The sequence below is a fragment of the Hevea brasiliensis genome, chromosome 1 (genome assembly GCF_030052815.1).
Source record: "Hevea brasiliensis isolate MT/VB/25A 57/8 chromosome 1, ASM3005281v1, whole genome shotgun sequence".
Classification (NCBI taxonomy): Eukaryota; Viridiplantae; Streptophyta; class Magnoliopsida; order Malpighiales; family Euphorbiaceae; genus Hevea; species Hevea brasiliensis.
The window spans coordinates 111,149,248-111,171,163 of NC_079493.1; the positions used below are offsets into that span (position 1 = coordinate 111,149,248).

The 21,916-nt window shown below is 34.4% G+C and overlaps 1 protein-coding gene across 1 annotated transcript in view; it reads right to left on the minus strand.

The window, feature by feature from the left end:
* Positions 1-19,953, minus strand: part of LOC110664809 (uncharacterized) — a 46,504-nt gene extending 26,551 nt beyond the window's left edge. The window contains exons 1-5 of the mRNA XM_058147272.1: positions 18,784-19,953; positions 9,943-15,923; positions 6,914-8,424; positions 6,336-6,599; positions 1,877-2,097 (exon numbers count right to left, since the gene is read on the minus strand). Coding sequence (XP_058003255.1) covers positions 1,877-2,097; positions 6,336-6,599; positions 6,914-8,424; positions 9,943-15,923; positions 18,784-19,869 — 9,063 coding nt within the window. The 5' untranslated portion in view covers positions 19,870-19,953. The remainder of the gene's footprint in view (positions 1-1,876; positions 2,098-6,335; positions 6,600-6,913; positions 8,425-9,942; positions 15,924-18,783) is intronic.
* Between the last annotated feature and the right edge of the window lie 1,963 nt (positions 19,954-21,916).

Sequence of the window (21,916 nt, forward strand, 5' to 3'; positions counted from 1 at the left end):
TGTTTTTCAGATGCCGACTAGGCTGGATCTAAGGTTGACAAGAGGTCAACTACTGGATATTGCGTTTTTATTGGAGGAAATTTGATGTCTTAGAGAAGCAAGAAGCAGAGTGTAGTTTCTCGATCTAGTGCTGAATCCGAATACAGAGCCATAGCACAATCAGTATGTGAGGTAATGTGGATACTTCAATTACTAGATGAGACAAGTTTTAAGACCTCCCTGCCTGCGAAATTGTGGTGTGATAATCAAGCTGCTCTTCATATTGCTTCTAATCCGGTGTTTCATGAGCGAACCAAACATATTGAGATTGATTGTCACTTTATTCGTGAAAAGATTCAACAACAGATCATCTCAACAGGACACATCAAAACTGGAGAGCAGGTAGGAGATATTTTCACAAAAGCTCTGAATGGAGCTACGATTGACTACATTTGCAACAAGTTGGGCATGATTAACATCTATGCTCCAACTTGAGGGGGAGTGTTATGGAAAGTCAATCACTATGTTATGGAAAGTCAATCACTATATTATTTCTCTGTATATTTTGTATTCTGTATTCCTATTTAGGATTTCTTATTTAAGATTTCTTTCTAATTAGTAGAACACAATTATAGGAATCAATTGTATATATATATATACCCATATACAGATTAATTGAAATCAAAGAGAATCATCTCTTTCTACAACCTGTATTTATAAAAATCCTAAGATTGATCCCAAAAGTCCTCCATTAATATGCTTAACTACTCTTGACCTATATTCTTCTAGATCAATTATAGGCTAGACCAATGACTAGACATGACATGAAATCAAGTATCTCAAATGCAAAGATTATCCATGATTTAACTGATTTATAGTAACTAATTACTAAAATGTGTTAGTTTAGTAACATTAATTATTATTTTTTCTTCACTTCATAGAAGGAATTTTATTATAGAAGGAAACGAGATTACATGGAGGATAACGCACCCTTAGTCTAGGAAACAAGAAAAGAAAAAAACAGTAATAAGTGTTGGAATTGATAAAAATCCATGTTCCACCTCAAGGGAGAGTATTATGGAAAGTCGATATATTTTATATATATTCCTATTTACTGTAGGATTTATATTCCTAAATAGATAGATATTTGTATTCCTAGATGGTAGAACATAATTTTAGGGATGAGTTAGAATGATTTTAGGGATGTTTGTGCATAAATATGTGATCTTCTATTCTATCAAAAATAGAATAAAAGAGAATAAATATGTAGCCCTTTGAGTTCTTTCCCTTCTCTTCCCTTTCTTTCTTTTTCCTTCTTCCGATTCTCAAATCTTAACATGATATCAGAACTCTTGATTCATTAGGTCTTTGGTACTGTTCACAGGTACTATTCATGTTTATTCGCATTGCTTACGACATTGTTCACGATTCCTAGCCCATGTTAAGAATTTAAGAATTAGAATAATACAAAAGAAAGGGAGGGAAGAAAACCACAAAGCCTACATCTTTATTTTCTTTTCTTCTTTAATTTTGATAGAATAGAATATCACATATTTACATACAAACATCCCTAAAATCATTTTAACTAATCCGTAAAATTATGCTCTACTAATTAAGAATACAAATCTCTATCTATTTAGGAATATAAATCCTACACTAATATATATATATATAATTATATATTTCCATAACAATAAACAACAAAGAAAAGAACTGTAACAATACTGAAACTGCTAGGTGACATTAATATAGAAATCCAAATTCAAGGAAATGATTAATAGATCATCTCTTCTCCAACAAAAATATAAGTTTACATGTGTGCACAGGTGTTTTGATATAATTTTATAGTAAATAGTTGCATTCACAAAAAGTCACAAGCAAGAACATAAAATACTACCTGCAAGACTGACTTCAAGAAAATAAGCATTCCAGAAGCATTCTCTATGAATCGATCATATATTTGCTTTACCCTCCTCAATCCCAACTCAAGTCCATCCTTAAGACATTCTGATGATAGAGGCATGCGGATAATAGTAGAATCTAATGATGACCATGAAGTTTTTTCACCAATCAGCATCGGATTAAATTGATCACAAAATCGCTTGGTCAAATTTGTACCTGTGACCACAATGAGGGGTTCATAGAGATAAAATCCAAAGAAAAGTTAAAATGTAAAAATGAGGAAAATGACACCAGGCGTGACTATATCTTCAATATTTTAAGTAACTAAAAAATATTTAAATATTAAAAAGGATCTTAATGACTAGGAAAAATAAAAGACAAAATAAAAAGCAAATGAGAACATAAAAGCCCAACAATTTGCATGATTGCATCTTCCCCATCCTTTTATTCATCACTCCCAAATTCATCCAAAAATCTTCCAACCTCCTCTAGGAGATTCAGCTCCCAAAAGGTAGCTTAGGTAGAAGAACAATAGATTTTTCCATTTGGAGCAACCAAAGCAAAAAAGAGAGGAGACCCCAGCTGCCACTCTTCTCCTTGCAAACAACAATATATCAGGTTTTTCTAAAGCATTATAATTATGAAACATGACATTTAATGCGAGTAAACTTTTAGCCAATGTTTGAAAACTTTCTTTTTTCTTTTTGGGGGGGTGGGGGGGAAGGGGAGGAGGGGAAGGAGACGGTATAAAATTTTGATATTTTCACTTTTTTTTTTTTTGTAAAATAATCATTTAATAAAATATATATTAGATTAACAAAAAAGGGCACAAGAAAAAAATAAAGTATATATAATTATGATATTTTCTATAAAATAATAAAATAAAATAAAATAAAATATTATTTTTAATTTAAAGTTAATAATAAAAATATAGATAACATTCATTATTATTAATTTAAAATAATGTTTATAATATTAATTTTATAAAAAAAAATAAAACTTGCATAAGTTTTTTTTTGTGAAGTGCCACCATTTTTACATTAATCTAATACGATATTTGTTAAATAATTGCTTTATGAAAAAAAAATACTTCACATAAAATTTACGAGATAAAATGTACAAATTTTGTAAAGTTAGAATTTTTTTTTTTCATGAAGCAAAGTAATCTTACTTTGTTTTAAATAAAATAACTATAGAAGCCACCGGAAAGAAAATAAATAGATGAAATTAAGGTGAGAAAGTAAGGAGAAAAGAACAACTTTGGTTAGCCCTTGTTTGGACAGTAAGGAAGAAAAAGTGGAAGGAAAAATGGCTCTATGAATAATATAATTTGTATTTAATCTTTTTTTGTGCAAATAAAATAAAAATTTGAGGGATAAAAATGTAATTAAGTGGATTTTCCTCTCACTCTTCAAGTTGGAGCGAGTGAAATGTGGGCCCCACATCATATTCTACCCCCTAATTTTCCTTCCCTTTTTATTTCCTTCCTTTCCAAACAACACAAAGGTGGGAAATTCTTTTATTTTCCCTACTCATTTTCTTTCCTCCCATATTTTGTACATTTCCAAACATAGTGTTAACAGTCCATAATTAATTTTGCAACTTATCTTTGAACCTATCATGAATTCAGCATTTTAATGGATCTAGTTTGATTGGATGAAATTAGCGAGGAATTCTTGGGAAAATGGGAGAAACAGCATGGGAATAAGCTAAGAAAGAAAGCAGAGCAAAAATAGAGCATTCCAACAGGGGCAAGCAATTTGTCACAAAAGCAGTGTAGTCAAATGTGCAAAAGCGTTCACTTAAGTGCTGGAGCACATCGATAAATAGGAAGCACTTTTACATATGCTAAGTGGAGTGCATCTAGTGCATAGTTATTAAAGGCACAAAGGGGTCGTGGAGCCTAGGCGCAAGGCGAAGGTGTGCACCTAAGAGAGGTGAGGCGCAAAAAAAAAAATCAAAGTAAAATAAATGTGAATATTCCATCAATTTTCAAATAACATAAAACTAAAAATAATAATAACTAATAAGCATTCAAATACTAATATATTAAAACTTAAATAGTCTTTTAATATTCTATAACTAAAGTCAAGTAATTATAAAATAACTACTCTTCAATTTTCATCAAGAGTAGCATCATAATCTTTTTCATCTTCTTCTACACCTTCATCCTCTTAATACTCATTTTTAACTTAGTCACTAGTAATACTAATTTTCAAAACTTTTAAATCTACCAATTTCAAGTTGAGTGGTAGTACCTTTTGTCAATTAAAGTACTTGCCGAATGTGAAAATAAAAAAGGCGTGCCTTTCTAGTCTTGCGCCTGGAATAAGGTGCACGCCTAGACGCATAAGGAAAGGGCCTAGTGCATGTCGCCCGCCTTTCTACTATGGAGGCGCTAGAGCTGGAGCGTGGTGAGCCTAGACCCTGAGGTGCCTTTAATAACTATGATTTAGTGAAGCAAGGGCTTTTAGGACGTAAGCAAAGAGTCTCAACTTGAAGGGTTTAAATTTTATACAGAAAATTGTATTTTCTTTGCATAATATATATTATTAGTTAATTTTTTTAATAATTTTATGCTTTATTCAATGAAGCGAGCACTTTTTTTGCGCTTCGCACTTTAAGCGATAGGGTGGTGCATCACTTTGAGTGTGCCTTATGCTTTTAACTACCTTGCACAGAAGAGTAATGCAATAGGCGTGTACTAGGCTCCAAGCAAACGCCCATGGCGTGCGATGTTTTGTCCCAGCAGCATGAAGGGTGTCCAGCAGCGAGAAATTGAGGGAAATTTATGTTTTTTCAGTCCATAACTCTTCCGACAGCAATCCAATTTCGATACACTTCATATTTCAGCAAGATACTCATTTAGATCTAGTTTTTGGCGTTTCCTATTTTATTTAGGAATAGTCCTAATTTCCTACTTCAACTAGGATTAGTTTTATTTTATACTTTATATATGTTGTCCTAATGTATTTAGGATTAGTTAAACTTCTTATTTAGTAGAGCTATTTTCCTATTAGGCTTGGGAGTCTAAAAACTCCTTAAATACTCCTCAAATCTGTGTATTTCAGCTTCGCTTTTATCAAAAAAAATTCCAGCAGAGTTTTCTTCTTCAGTATCTCTCTCTTGCGTGTGGAGTGGGTGTTTTCTTTAAGCAACGCTGTGTCATAGTTGCAACACATGACCATCCTCTCCCACCACCTTCCCACACCAAAGATCTTCATTTACAACCTCACCATTGATTTCAACACTACAAACAGCAGAATAGGAATAAAAGTGAGGATATGGAGGAGAAAATGATTGTGTTTTTCAATTTGGGTGTTCTAGATTTTCAACTTTTTACTGTGAAATCCTTCATTGTGAGTGATTATTAATTTTTTTTAAATAATAAAAAATTTAAAAATAATATTATACTATTTTGTGGGTTCCACAATATCACAATAACCAAAAGTTAACAAAAATTAATAATTTGGAGCTAATTGCTGAAAATGAAAAGATAAGGGACTTGATTGGAACCAAAAAAAAAAGACGAATAAGCACCCAATTGAAATTGGGCCAAAATCCATGGGCTAATTGACCCTTAAGCCACTTAAATAAAATATTCGGACAAATCTAAATCAGCTGCATTTACAGTAATATTATCAGAAGTCCTATTAGACATGAGAAAATAATTAGGAGTAGTTTTCCCACACTAATAGACCCTCACCAATCTCAAATCAACTGGAACGAGAACCCTCCTTATCCACAAGGGAGTTGCTTGCCCGAAGATTCCATCACAAAATTTCTACACTCTCACATTGTGTTTCTAAAGTAAAAAACCAAAAAACTATAAGCAGCTAGTTGCAAACACCAAATGAAGATATGAGAACTTATAAATATATTAATTTGAATTTTATTTTCATAACTTCAAATCAAGGATTGGTAAAAGAGACCAAACTTCTTATTATCAAAACAACTTATACTTCTTATCATGTAGCATCCTAAGAGGCCCTAGAATGAAGTACATCTACCACAATGCCATCTAAATGACAGTCTATTATGAGGGCACAAACATAGATCACATAGCAACTTCTCCTTGATATGCTTGGCCATTCTTATAATTACACATATCATATCACAACATCACAAATAAAAACCAAGCCAAAAGGTGGTTAATGTGAATTTAAATACACTAGTCAAATTTTGTGGGAAGTATGAATATGTTTTCTAAGGGCATGATTAACATACAAAAAAGGTGCTCTCTTTAATGAAAGCAGAACCATGATAGTTTCATGAGGACATCCCTATATAGTATACATTGGATTTCACTTCATCAGTTTCAGATATATAATGGCCAGATAGAGCAAAAATGTACAAGGATGAAAAAATAGGATAGGGATAAAGACATCTGAAAGAGCAATACACATGCAGAGAGTAGCAAAACACTACTGAAACTTACTGTGAGAGCATCATACCTATCAGAGAAAACATTTTTGCTGTGGGAGTATGACTTGAAGACACACCAAGTGCCAGATCACGAGGATCAAACATATAAAAGTGGCCGCCAGATATAACTGACAAGAAATCACATATAAAGTAACAGCTAAGAAGTCCCAAGCCATAGTTAAGAGTATTGCTCCGAAGTTTCCAAGGAGGGAGAAGCTGAAGGCTGCTAACTTCCTCTCTATTCAAGCTGACACCTTCCAAAATGGCAACTAGAGCGGGCCCTTGAAATTGACCTGCGTATATCACAATTTTGAAACCAATAATAAGGACAATTATCAAATTCACAACAAGAAGAAAGCTAGAAAATTCTGTATGAAAATAGAATTCTAAGCATTAGATTCATTTCAGATTGATGTTTCCTTTTCAAGAAGACCTATGTCAGTGATAAGCATGCTAAACCAGAAGAAACATCTACCGCCAAGTGCCTCAATGCCTTGCGCCTGAAGTGACAAAAAGAAAGTAAAAATATCTAAATTTCCAAGGAACCATTCCTATCTCATAAAGCCAATTAAACTACTAAAAATTCTCAAAATCCAGAACAGCTTACCTAAATTGTGCTGCAGCAAAGACTGACGAGGATGCTCCCTCTTGTCAAAAATTAGGTGTAACTTCTTAGCTTTGCAGCAATCTGCTAATTCAAGAAGGTCAAACAACAAAAAATCGTTGTTCCCATACAATGCCAGCAGTTCATTTATCTTCGTAAAATCCATGCAAGGCAAATCTTTAGTCATATCTTCATCAACCAACGAGAGGCAGCGAAGTGATTTCACCCCCAATCTATTCGCCAAATCATTGCTGATACTAGAATGTACAAAATGTTTCCCAACCAGCGCACTATTTTCCATCCATGGTGCATCATTATAAACAAGATCCCCAGAACACATTAGAACTCCAGAAGAATCCGGAATTAATAATGATGTATTGGAAACCTCAAACAATAAGTTGTCTGAGCAACAGTCTGCAACAGCTTCAAGGACGCAATGGACAAAAAATAACTGATCAGTTGAGAGGGGGCACCCCTTCACATTATTCTGTAAGCGTTGCAGAACATGAAAGTAATCCCAAATATCAAAACTAAGCTTCACACCTAATTCCAAGAGCAATTCTCTAAATTCTGATAACTCAGATGGAACAACATACAAATAAGGGGTAAATTTCACTGGTGAATCAAATGCAAGATCACTAGGGGATACAAAATCATCACCAATCCAAACCCAGGAACCACCATCTAAAGCTGATTTCAACTCTGAGAAATCACTGGCACCAATATACTCTTGCAATTTAGAATAAAGTGTTGGGATTCCCTTCTGCAGTGCAGCATCAAAATCCAGTCTCACAGAAGAATTTAGCTTTAGTTGATTGTAGGATTTGGATAGTTCAATCAATTGCATTGATAAAACATCAACCTTTGGACAATCCATCCAACCAAGTCTCTTCTGTAGGTAATTTGAGTTGCATTCACCATCTAGTATATGCATTACACAGGACACCATCCACATCTGTGATTTAGGTCTCACAAGATTTGGAGATGCTACTCGCTTTTTAGATTTTAACCATGGCAGTCCTTGTAGGGGTGGATCAACACAAACAGGACACCAGTCAATAGCCTTCATTTCAGACCAAAATTCTTCTTCTGGCATATCATCAACCAAGTCAGTCAAAAGATATTCAATGTCCAGAGCATTTTTTAAGTGATTCTCACCTCTTTCAAGAGAATTGAGGTACACACCCTCACCATTTGCAATACAATTATCCTGGCAAACCAAAATACCCTGCAACTGATTGCAATTGCCTTCTTTCTCCTCCGCCGAGAGCTTATGTGCAAGAGCATCCAAACAGATAACTAACCTCCGCCCATAACTCACTGCCTCTGAGTTACCAGAATCATGTAACATCGATACTGATCTAGCACAATCAAGAAAACCACTTAAACCCAGAGTTCTTTTAAGCCCAAGGCTGACTAAAGTCTCCAGAGTTTCAGGATCTGAGAATTCCTTAGAAGGGAAAAAACCACTATGGAGCACCTTTTGTAGTTCAGGAACACGGGGATCATACAGCCTAACAAAAAAAAGTTAGAGCAAGGAAAAAATTATATTAAAAATTTTGTAAGCAGCTCCAGAATGCAGAATCACTGTTTATCTAAGTTCTGTTATGCAAAAGAGCAACACAATTCATGGTTAGATTTGTCCAAACTCCAAGTGAATAGTTTTGTTTGGGTGATACAATTGGTGCACTGCTTCTAGCTAGCAAAAAGCAATCCACAATGCAAGTGATAAGGAAGTAAGACAAACACCATTATAACACAAATGAAGGAAACAACAAATGGAAAATATCATATATTCACAAATCATAGATACAAGGTTTAAATAAAAGTTGCATAGCATTCCATTGTGGTCCAACATCAATAATGTCACTTTTAACCAGCAATATTGTTGTTATATCACAAATCTACATGATAATCAAGTGAATTATTGTTATAGTGGCGCATACAGTGGGAACTACATGTTTTGGTAGTTCAATTAAATATTAGTCCATTTTAACCTATCATATTCCCCCATTAAGATGATATTCATAAAGAAGCAAAGAAAAGAATTGTCCTCTCCTTTCATACTGAAAAGGCTAAGTTTCACTTTAGAAAGCCAATCATTCCCCTCCATCCAAATACTCTTAGTCACTCCAAATGCAACATAATCCTAAATTTTCATTCATGTTTAAATTAACCAAAACTTATTAACCTAACTTTTCCTAAATTTCTCCAATTTCTCTAGACGTATTCAACTTCCCAAGAGATGCTACAATCAATTCCAATTTCAAGAAACTAAGCAATAAACAAAGTGCATAAATCATAATTAATTTTTCAACATCAAGAAAATTGAAGTAGAATATTATCCAGTTAAAATCAAAAACATACTGCAATTATTTGTATAAAGAAGTCTGAAAAAATATTGAAAAAAACAAAGTACTATAAAATTTCATTTAAAAATAATAATAACAATAAAGCAACACATGACTAAAAACTTCATCCCACTGTTTGTTTAAATGAAACCTGCAACTAAAGAGTACCTCAATTAACCAAGTACAGTACTAACATTGGAGATGAATAACAACGCAAAATTGGGGAACAAAAATGAAATAGATCCTGGCTTTTATAATTACTGTCTATCAAACCATACAAGTGTAATGCTATTGCAGCCTGAGCTACATCATCTGTAGTAGCAACATGGACTAGCTGAACTCTTAAACTAATCTTTTCCATTTAATGTTGAATTTTGAAACCAATAAAAGAGAACCAAGATAGAGACAGAAAAAGATGCAACATTCATAATTCAGGGTAGAAACTACTCATAGCAAGCCAATTGACATACACTGGAAGACTACCTATTGATGTACTAAAATGATTTTTGAGTATTTAACCAGACTATAATGCATTAAAAAAAGAAGCAAATACAGCAATAGGCATTGCACAAACAGTTTAGAGTAAGAACCAATGTAGGACATTAAACACTTCCACTAGTAGTCATACAAACAAACATCTGGTATCAGAAATGGAAAACATAAAAATAAATAAATAAGTACCTAGATGGCTGTTGCCAAGTTCCATTGGCAGCTAAAACAAAAGGTGCCGTGCAAAGTGCTGATTTGATGGAAAAATCTTGGTCAGTCAAAAGCCTCACATCATTTAGAATGGCCACAAGAGCTTCCTGCTGTGAAAGGAATTCTGACATCCGGTTAAGTACGTAAACTTTATAAAATTCCAGTGTTGATGGCTCTTTGATGTCTAAGTACCTTTGCAGAATAATTCTCTCTCTTTCTGATTCAGTGCGAACAAAATCATCACCCAGGAGATCCTCCCGAACACCACTTGGTTTAAGCCATTTGGTAGGTTTACTCAGACTAACTAGTTTTCTACTTCTGTAAGACTCAAATACTGGAAGGTGTTTGATGACGTCAATACATGCGCCATCCATCTGCTCTTCAAAGAACCACTTTGACTGAAGAACAAAACTCTGCAGTTCATGTAGCTCCCTCTCTGATGCATCAGTGAAAAGCGATTCAATCTTCTCTGGCTTACCAGCAATTGCCAGAAATGCATTTAATATGCCTGCCGCCGTTGGAGACTGCACAAATTTTTCCAGCCCTGGATGTTCTATTTGTAGGTCACGCCTCAAGAATAAGCATCCTACTTTCAGCAACAATGAAGACATGTTTTCACTCCACCCATCATCTGTAATAACATTAGAATTTGGAATTAACTGCAAAAGATAATTGTCTCCAACAGGTAATATTGGCCAGTTAGAAAATATTGACAGATCATCGCAGCATGACTTTAGATAGCTCCAAAGACATCTTATCCATTCTATACTTGGTTGACCCTGATTACCAGGTGCCCAGTTCACCTTTTTCGAAAGCTGCCACTCAACTGGAAGTAATTTCACAAGAAGCTTCTCAAGTAAAGAGCAAGACAGGAAAGAAATATTTGATTTCTCGCTCTCAGCTATGCTGCACAGCTTTCCATAAACAACTTCTGGAATTCCATTGTCCACAAGCTGGTGTGGAATTGAATCCTTGAGGAGACCATATTCATCCCCCCGTGAAATATAAATTCTTTCATCAGCCCCATTCTTTCCAAACATAGCAAATGAACCATTAGCAAGCGGCAACAATGCTAAACCATACAAACTATCAGGTTGAATGGGAACTTTTAAATCAAGTAAACAATATTCAAGGGTCAAGATCATTGAACTTCTTTCCTTAAATCCACGTTTTCGCCGAATCAGCAGTGTTCTTAACAACTGTGGTGTCAGAAAGTTCAGTGATGGACAGGCCTCCATAAATCTCTGTACAAGTGGCTTGGAAACAGTCACAAGAGGTAGACCAGCATCTGATAATGCTTCTACAAGTTCATGTGCCATATGAAAGCTAAAATCAGGAAAAATCACTTGTTTGGCAGCAACCCACTGGCCCTCTCTAGCTTTTGTATATAAAACACGAAGACCAGATTCAGCAATAAAAATGTATAGTTTCCGTACCACTGATGCCCAAGGCTCCAAGCCAATTGCCGTTGGCCAATATGAAAAGAACAGATCACAAGGGCCAATCTCCTGTGCAATTTTCTCAAGCAAGTGGCCATAAGCAGGGGCAACAACAGCTTCAAGGATGTACATGTTCCAGTCCGACCGTTTTTTTCCACCTCCTGCCATGTCATTACCAAACCAGATGTCTCTCCTGTTGGATGATAATTCAAAATATGCATTAATATGTGCTGGAAGCCCAGTACTGATGGGAAGTGGTAAAAAGCAGAAGGCACGCCCCTCAAAGTTTTTCCTTTGTTGAATGGAAGTTGCAGAAACTTGAAATATTTCAGTACAGGCATCTTCTGTGTTGAAGATATCGCTTACTTCCCCATCCCTCTTCACAGAGTGTATATATGCGGCAACACAAGCCCATGGAATTGATTTATGAGATTTGTCACCAGCAGCTGCAGAGGTGTTCTTGGCTAGCCCACTGCCTAAACACTCACAGACTATCCAACAGTGTGACAAAACACCAGAAGGTCTTTGTTCTGTCACCACAATCTTCTTGCATTTATATGGCAAATCCCTGTCTATGGATTTGCTCAACTTTTTCAGCAACTGATCCTTACCCAGCCCATTATATTGACTTCCATTGATAAGACTAAATACATCATTTGATACATTTGACACCATATTTGGCTCCATAATGCAATTTCTGTGCACACGGTGCAGGAGTTGCATTTCATAACCATTTCCTTCCTTCACAAAAATAGAGATGCTTTTCACATTGCGGAGAAAAAGCAAAACATCATAAACAACCTCTGAAAAGGAAGCAAGGAGAGACATGACATCTTCAGGTGCATATCCTTCGTTCTTTATCAGGCTACGCAGGGCAATAGAAGAGCTTCTAAGAGGAAAACGAAAGAGGGTACCAGGAAAGGGATGCTGCATATCACAGCCAAAGTGTAAGAATGGAGAGAACTGATCAGGAAATTGCTCCAAAATCTTTCTCCCAACAAATTTAATTCTTAAGCCAGGATGGGAAGGAGAGATCCCAGGCAAATGACAGGCATGAGGATCAAACATAACAATGTTTTCCCCAGAAACAAACGCAGGTATGTCAGTAAAATGATAAACGCAATTAAACCCAAGCCCAAATCTTCCAATTGCAAAAGGCTTTTCCAGTTTGCTTTCTTGACCAATACGTGAGATTGCATAGAGATCTTGTGGACTGAAAACTGAGTCATTGAAACAATACAATGCAGGACCTTGCCAATCTGCCATTTCAGGAGAGAGAACAGAAGAAGTCCCATATTGAGTTTTATCCAAAAGAAATATCACTTCTGAAGCCCGAGCATCCTCAGCATTTTGAACCAGTTCAAAAAGAGTCCCAGGACCATCTGCATACATCTCAAGTATATGTTTGAGTCTAGTTGTCAAAGCTTCATGCTGTCCAAAGGCTTCAGCAGCACCAGACAAACCAAAATTCATAGAATCAGCACTTTCAGCAAGTAAGATCCTACGAAGTGAGCAGACACCAAGCTTCTCTGCAACTTCATTAGAGATATTCCCATGGACAAATTTTTGAACTGTTCTTTTTGCATTTAAGGCCACAGAAGATGCTCGAAATGAGCTATCAGCATCATCTGCGCCAAGCAACCAGGGAGCATCATTATAAACTAAATCACCAGCAGGCAATAGTCTTCCTGAAATGTCCGGTAAATAAATCTTGACTTCTTCTTCTTGAAACTGAACTTCAGCCAGATGCTGAACGATCAGTATCACTGCCCTTATTTCTTGTACATCCAGAGGACAGGAAACTTTCCTCAAAGCCATTCTAACCAAAATATTAGCATAATCAATGGGCTTAAAATGCTCTCGAACTCCAAGCTCCAAAAATAAGTCTTTGAAAACAGCTAAATCAATGGGTACAACACGAATATAGGGAGGCAAATGAAGAGGACAATCAAGAACAACCTCATCTATGGTAGCAAATCCATCTCCCACCCAAATCCAACGAGACCCTTCAAGAACAGCCTTCACAATATCCATTTCATCCGAACCAATCAAGCTCATCATTATTGAGTATATCCTTGGCATTGCCAAGGCTAATTCCTGTCGAAGTAGCTGATCATTCACAATCTCATTGTTCATTCCAAGCTCTAGTAATTGAGCAGCAAGTGCATTTCCTCCTGGTGGAGATAACCACCCAAGGTTATATGATAATGCAGTAGAAGAGCATTCACCATCCAGTATTCTCATGCTAGCTGAAACAAGCCACAAGTCTGTTTGTAACCTAACAAGCTTAGGTGGAGCAACTGTCGATGACACAGCAGGCCATGGCAAAGTCTGAAATGGAGGAGAAACCATCACAGGGCACCAGCAAATCATCCGCAGATCATTCCAGAACTTTTCGAGGTCAGATTTCATGTTGCGAGGTCTAAATGCAGTTGCAGCCCGTGAAAAGATTTTATTGACAGTTCCTTGATCATCATTTAATTGGTTGGGTAACCACTTAATCGCATTTACTTCTACGTAGGAAAGAAGCACTTTAGATCTGGAATGTGCTTTTTGTTGATCCTCATGCATTAGTTGCTCGACTTGTCGAGCACTTTCCAGGACAGTCTCAGGAGAAACAGATGTTCTGAGACCCAAACTGTGTAGCATGTCTAGAATATCAGGTTCTTGGAAAGAACCAGAAGGGAAGTTATTAGAGTCATCCAATAAAGCAGATAACTCTTCATTGCGAGGATCATATAGCACTGAAGGACACTTAACAGCACCACTAAAGGTGGGCACAAATTCCAAAATTTTCAAATGTTCCTTGAAAGTTGCGTCCTCTAAACAAAATTGTGGAAGGTTCTGCAAAACAGAAAGCATAATACTGTCACGAACTTCAGGTTGCAACTCCCTGATATCTTCAAAAACCCGATGCCTGTAGAAGTGTGCCCTCCCCATTCTCTCAATTCCATAATATCTCACCAAAATCTCTTCCTCACTATTTGAGGAAGTCATAATAAACTCAGAACCCAGAAAATTGTTAGGGACATTTAATGGCGGCAAGTACTTTTGAGGATTTTCTAGATCTGAGAAATGAATGTTCTGAACAGATCCTCCACCATAAACTTTATAAATGGGAAGCTTCTTGCAATTTCTTATGATAGAACCATCAACACAATCTCCCAAGTACCATTTTGGATCAAGAAGAAAACTGCGAAGATCATCCTTTTCTTCATCTCTCAAAATATGAAACAATGTTTGAGTTATACCACCATGTGAAGAGACAGCATCAAAAATTGATTCCAAGACACCAGCACAATTAGCTTCGCATACATAAAGAGACAAATCTGGATGTTCAACTCCATAAGTGGTATTAAGTACCCTGCATCCAATCTTAACAAGGGCATCATGAATTGAAACAGGAAGTTTATCAGCACAGATCAATTTTGACTGTCTAGAAGGTCTGTACAGATGCTGAGATGTGGATGGCAGGATGGGCCAATCGCCAAAAAGGGATAATTTGTTGCAATGATTTTGAAGATATTGCCAGAATAGCTCAAACCATGATGAGGTTGGGTGATTACTATAAGACTCGGGATTCCATAAAACCTTACTTTTATATCTCCAGTCAGCAGGTACAAATCTAGGGAAGAAGGTCAGGAAATGTGTAATACTGAAAACTGAAATATTTGCTTTTGATGACTCTGCAATAGCAGAAAGTCTGCTAAGTATGTGCAGAGGAATATCACGATCAATTATTTTATCATATATTTGTTCAAGCAACATGTATTCTAACTCATTGCAAATGAAATAAGAGGTCCCTTTGGAAGCTTCATAGAATAATCCAAAATCACCATTTGCTAAAGGAAGCAGTGGCAGTTTGCTAGCATGAATACCAACATCAGCATCAATCAAGTCCTCGAGACAATATTCCAACAATACAAGCTTGTAAGATTTGCTCAATGTCACAAGGACTTTGCATTCCCTAAGAAAATGACGAACTGTATCAGGAGTAACCACTTTTTGCTCAAAACCAGACGCATATTTCAAAAGCATATCAAACAAGGCAATGGGCAAATGGACAATAGGAATCCCTAACTTCAGCAGGGCCTCACCAAGTTCCTTGCTTTTATTGAACTCCTCATCATGAAGGAAGGCTTCAACTGGTGTCACCCATTTTCCACCTTCAAATTCTGAATGCAAAACAGGCGCATAACCAACTTTTCTGTATATATGCTCAACTAAAATGTTCCATGGCTCTTCAAAAGAACCAGTAGGCCATAAAGAGTAATATGAATCTATTGAACCAAGCAACCCTTGCACACCAAGCAGCAAATGTCTAAAGGCGGGAGCAACAACATCTTCTAAAAGAAGTCTATTCCAGATGGAGCGAACTTTTCCGCTTCTGTCCATGTCTGCTCCATACCAAATGCCACGACGATTTGAAGAAACCTCAAAGTATCCATTGACATGGACTTTCAGCCCAGTTCTTATGGGCAGTGGAAGAAAACAGAATGCCCGACCAAGCTTCAGATAGTCATTCTGTGCACAATCACATTATAACAAGGCACAACATAAGTGTTACAAAGAAGACAAATACAAAAGGTAGGGAAGCATTAAAACTAAACACAACACTTTGTTGATTTTTTTAAAAGCATAGCAGCCTCAATACAAAGACATGCAAGAACATGACTATCAATTTGGAATATACCAATTAAGTTATCTACAAAAGTTAAAGAAACTATCCATTAGCATCAATCCAAGAATCACTGGCTTTGCAAAGTTTACAATAAAACTATGCCCGTATTATAAGTTAGTGAACCACTATATTTCATCATTACATTTTCCATAACTTTTTCAAATAATTTTGGTTTTACCATGCACCATGCCCGTATTATTATTTAGGCTTAAAAAATATGATGGACCTTTATGCATGGTCCAAATTAATTTAACAATAAATGTTCATCATTTCACAAAGTCCAAAAGCATTAGGAGTATATTTTAAGTTTATATACAGGTACCTTACTTTCAATGAATAACAGGTTTAGAGAATTTCCAAGAACTTTTGACTCTTTTTACGCTTTTGAATTTGATGAATGCAACTCTATCCTTGATGTAAGGCCCAAGGAACCTTGGATGTATTACCTACAGTATTCCAAGTTTGATATTCAAACTATATTACTTCTTTTTTCAATCTTTAACACATGGGGAAAAATTGCAGCTAGATTTAGTCCGAACATATAAACCCCATAAATTATAGCTTTAAAAGCCAAAATCCAAATAGCCAAAAAAATTGACCAATGAATTAACTCCATCAATTCAAAGACAAAGAATAACTTCATGTCCATGGAAGTATTTCGTCAAGTACCAAGAAGTTATTATCCCCTTACAATCAAATAGCCCTCGAATTTTTCATTTATCTCATAGACAAAATCCAAGATGGAAATAACAAAAGTAAGAGTCGTGGAAGAGCACCCTAAAGCCTAAGGATTTCAAGTTAAGTAGAAGAAGTGGCAAACTGCGACAATAGGGCAATGTGACTGCAAAATACCAAATAAGTTGAAGGGAACCAGAATGACAAAAACGAAGATGCTAAGATGGATGTGTGGAAATTCAAAAACAGTTTGGATAAGGAATGAATACATCTGCAAGAAGGTGGAAATGGCACCTATTGAGGAACAATTGAGAGCAGGAAGATTAAGATGATTTGGACACATGCATCAAGCGTAATAGACAAGCTAATGCTCCATTGCAAAAAGCTGAGCACATTGAAGTGGTAGTAGATAATCAAGGGGATGGCAGAGCTAAGATGAATTGAAGGGAAGTAGTGAGAGAAGACTTAGTAGCACTAGATCTTTTTGAAGACGTAGCACTAAACTGGCTGGAATGGAGTAAGCAAATCCAATAAGCTGACCCCAGATAATATGAGATTAAGACTTAATTGAGTTGATTTGCATTATAGAAGAAAAATAAAAATTTAATTAATAAAAAAAAAAACCAAATTATCAAACTGAAAACCTCATTCCTTGGCTGCTGCCAGCATTTAAGCAAATATCTCTAAAAGATCTCCAACCACTTGATTGCCATAAAACTCACCACAAACCACGATTAGACCTTCCAACTCTATGAGCCCCAAAATCACTATGTACCTTGAGCTTTAGGCAACCAAAAACTGACTTGTTCACAGGCCCATGCAACACCTGATAGCTACCTTACATATTACAGAAAGTTCAGATTTATTTTTCTGCAACATAATGAAGGAGCAGCCCTATTATGGCTGCAAAAACATTATCCTCTTTCGAAACCTAGAGCAAATTTTTGGTCCAAGATTAAGTGTCCTTGGTAGTTAGCATATTTGATCTTTAGGGACTATTAATTCCTAATTAGCATTGTTTTGGAGTCTCTCCTCATTTTGGATTCCTAATCCCAAAAGGAGTAGAATTAGTTATTAAGTTTATAAATATCTATATAAACAGTTATATATTTCCAGTTTTGAATGTAATTATAAGTATTTGATTTCGAAGGCTTAGTTCCTATCTCTTCCTTTTCTCTTCTTCCTTTTCTCCTGCTGCTACAGTACCTGGGTGCTGTTCACAGCCTTCTAAATCCTAATTTATTTTCTATCTGAATTCCCTGCACATAATCATTCTTTTTCTTGTGATCTCATTTTCCATATTTCAACTTTTTGTCTTCTCTTTTTGCTCTACTTGCATCTGTCTAGCATTGCTATTTGAGCAGCTGTTGAGAAAAGTATTATTTATTAAAGGACCTTCAAATTTTGATTCTAATTTAAATTTAACGCATTGTACTTATAAGAACTTAAAAACAGCAAACTGCTTTTTCAACATCTAAAAGAGTACTTTTCCAAAAAAGAAGAAAAAGTTTCAAACCAGTTTTTTAACTTCCCAACCACAAACCCAGATGAAGCCTCTGTCAACTTAACTCTCAATTTGAGGCACACTCTTTAACAGAGAAAAGGAGATTCTACACTTGATATAGCCCATAAAATGAAATGAAGATAGAAATAAGAAAGGATAGCTGCTCCTAGGAAAAGCAATAGCAATCTAATCTGATCATAATTTATTGAAAATCCAAATGCAGAATAGAGAGGCCAATATACCATGGACAGTAAAAATTCTGCCATATCAGATATCTCATAACTTCATGACAAGGAAAAGTTCATGTTATGTTGGATATAACAGCTCATGGTACTAATTACTTCCCAAATGTCACAGAAACTCTTTGTTCCGCTCTACCCCCTATTATGTAGCTCCATCCAATGGAGAAAGAGAAAAAGAAATGAAAATAAAAATTAAAAAAAAAAAATATTTGCACTAATAATGTTTTGGGATGTGAAAGGCAGTCATACCAATGATCAATTAAAAAAAAAATTACAACTCACATCGGAAGAACCATCTGATATGCATGCTGCAACAGAAGCCCAAGGTAAGAGATTGATATCATATTCTTTAGAAGCCTTAGCAGCAAAAGAAACAATTCTGCTATTTGCTGATGCCATAGTTTGAACTACATAAAACCTACCAATCCTCTTCTTAACTTCACTACCACAAAATGCCTCACTCAAGAAGTCCACACAATATCCATCCATCTCACTCTCCTCCACCAACCCATCAGAACTCCTTTTCGACAACCTCAAAAGTGCTTGCCGATGCCAAATAACATCATCATTTAGGACACAAACACCACATGAATAAAGCTTCCTTGGCTCATTCTCTCCCTTATCCCACACGTACATCTCTATAGAAAGCACATTTTTGAGAAACAGTAGAGAAAGAACCCCTTCTTCGAAAAGCTGATTAAACATAGACAATATGTCGTCGTCGAAATACGCTTGCCTCGAGAGCTTGCTGGTGGCAGCCTGATGCGCATTCCTAAGAGGAAAACGGAAGAGAGTTCCGGCGAAGGAGGTCTTCATGTCGCAACCGAACGCAACGTACGGCGAGAATTGGTCTTTATAAAGGGCGATCGCCGACGAGGAAACAAAATCAATTCTCTTTCCAGGATTTGACGTTGAAATATTTGGAAGATAAGCTCCCTGGGGATCGAATAACACCACGTACTTGCCGCTCACAAACGAAGGCAAATCTGTCAAGTGGTAAACTGAATTGAAGCCAACACCGAACCGGCCGGTCTTCCATGCCTGGCCGTTCTTGGCACTGCCGCCAATTCTCGAAATACTGACGAAATCCTCCTCGGTAAAAACAGCGTTGTTGTAGGCTAAGAGCGCCGGCCCCTGCCACTGAGACAAGGAATTGGATAAAAGGGAGTCGGAGCCGTGGTGCCGGCGGTCGAGGCAGAGGCGAACCTTAGTTGCGCCGGCGTCGTCGGCATTCTGTATGAGCTCCTTGAGCACCGTGGTTCCCTCCGGGTAGTTCAAAAGAACCTCCCGGATCCGCCGTGTGAGGTCAACCTTCTGACCAAAGTCTTCAAGAAGAATGGATCCCGGTGGCCTAGAAGGTAACTCCATTATCGTACAGGACTGGAGATTAGAGAGTAGACCATTAGATTTTATTGAATTTTGAAGGCAAAAAACCACATTAAGTATTTAGGCCCGTTTGGTTCTCATTCCCATTCTCATAAAATAGGAGATCTGGTTTCATATAAAAATTAATTAGGCAATAATTAATTATAATTATAATTATAAAAATTATAATAACTAAAATAATTATGATTATAATTAATATAATCTTAATAATTAAAATAATTAATTAAAGTTAAAATAATTATAATAATAATTAAATACAAAACTATTATTTTTATATTTTCATGCAAATAATTAAAATTAAAAATTATAATTGTAAGTAATTATATTTAATTAGAATGAAACATAGTAAAAATAAATTTTTATATTTTCCTATAATTAATTAAAATAAAAACTTTTCAATATAATTAACTTTAATTATTTAAAGTAAAAAAGATAACATATATTATTTTTATTTTTAATTATAATTAAATAAAATTAAAAATTTATAATCAGTTGAAATTGAAGAATATAAAATATATTATCATTGTATTCTTGTATAATAATTAAAAAATAAAAACTTTTCAATATAATTAACTTTAATTATTTAAAGTAAAAAGATAACCTATATTATTTTTATTTTTAATTATAATTAAATAAAATTAAAAAATTATAATCAGTTCAAATTGAAGAATATAAAATATATTATTATTATAATATTCTTGTATAATAATTAAAATTAAAAAGTAAAAATATATAAATATAAAAAAGTAATTTTAAATGGATTTTCATTCAACTAAAAAAAAAAGTTTGGTTCCAATTAAGCAGCTTATATATGTAAAGGAATTAAATATAAAATTATTTTATTATATGAATCAAACAAGCCATTAAAATGTTTGCTAGCTCAATTAAAGATCAAATCAATTTTTTAAATTTTAAAAAATAAATTATCTTTTAATTTATAAAAGTATATAAAAAAAGTTGAATTATAACTTCCTTCTAACATAAACCTAACTAAAGTTATGTAGGAAAATATTTTAATAGATAGAGTTCTCATAGTAATCCTGCATTTTTTATTTGTAAGATTTTGATGCTTATTTATTTTAAAAATAATAAAAGAGATTATTTGATCTATTTTTTTAATTTGAAGATTTTTTTTAATTTAAAAGATTTGTTTAGATATTAAAATATTTTAAAAATTTATATGATTATTGGTACATATTTTAAAGACAAAAATTGACTTGTTATTAGTTTTTAATAACATTTATTTACCTGACACAACTTTTATTTTTATTTTTGATATTTTATTATATAATAATTAACTTATTAAATTAAAAATTAACTTTTACCTAAAAATTTTTTAATTTCAACTATATTTAAAATTCTTTCTACTATATTTTCTAAAAAGTTTTAAATTTTTAAATTTGATTCATCATAATATCTCTAAAAATTAATAATTTTAATAATATTTTTTAAATTAAAAAATAGTGAATTATTTTTAAAAAGTTATATATATATTTACAGAGTGTGCCACTAATCAAACATACATAGATTTTAGTTAAAGAAATAGAACACTGTTTAGTTTAGTTTAGAGGATAAAAAGAAAAGAATAGATAGACCTAAACTGATTTGAAGGAGAGTAGTACAACATGACTGAAAATGACTTAAAAGTATTACACATTTTCAAGAATTTAACCCAAAATCATTTAAATGTAGAAAAAGAGTCCATACAGCAGATCCCAAATTCTTGGAATAAAAACTTAGTTGAATTGAGTTAAGTATACGTATTTATATTTAAATTATTGTTCACTAAAAAATTTATTTATAAAATTTAACCATTTATTTTAAAAACATTTCTTATTAAATTTAAAATTTAAAAATTTTAATAATAATTTTTAAGAAATTGCCACATGTCATATGAGTTTTTTTTTTTACTTTATTTATTCTTTTTTTTGTTTATGTCAAATAATTTAAAAAATAATAAAAACTAATATATTAGCAATTTATTTATTTATTAGCACTTGAAATAAAATTATAATTAATTAAGAATTTT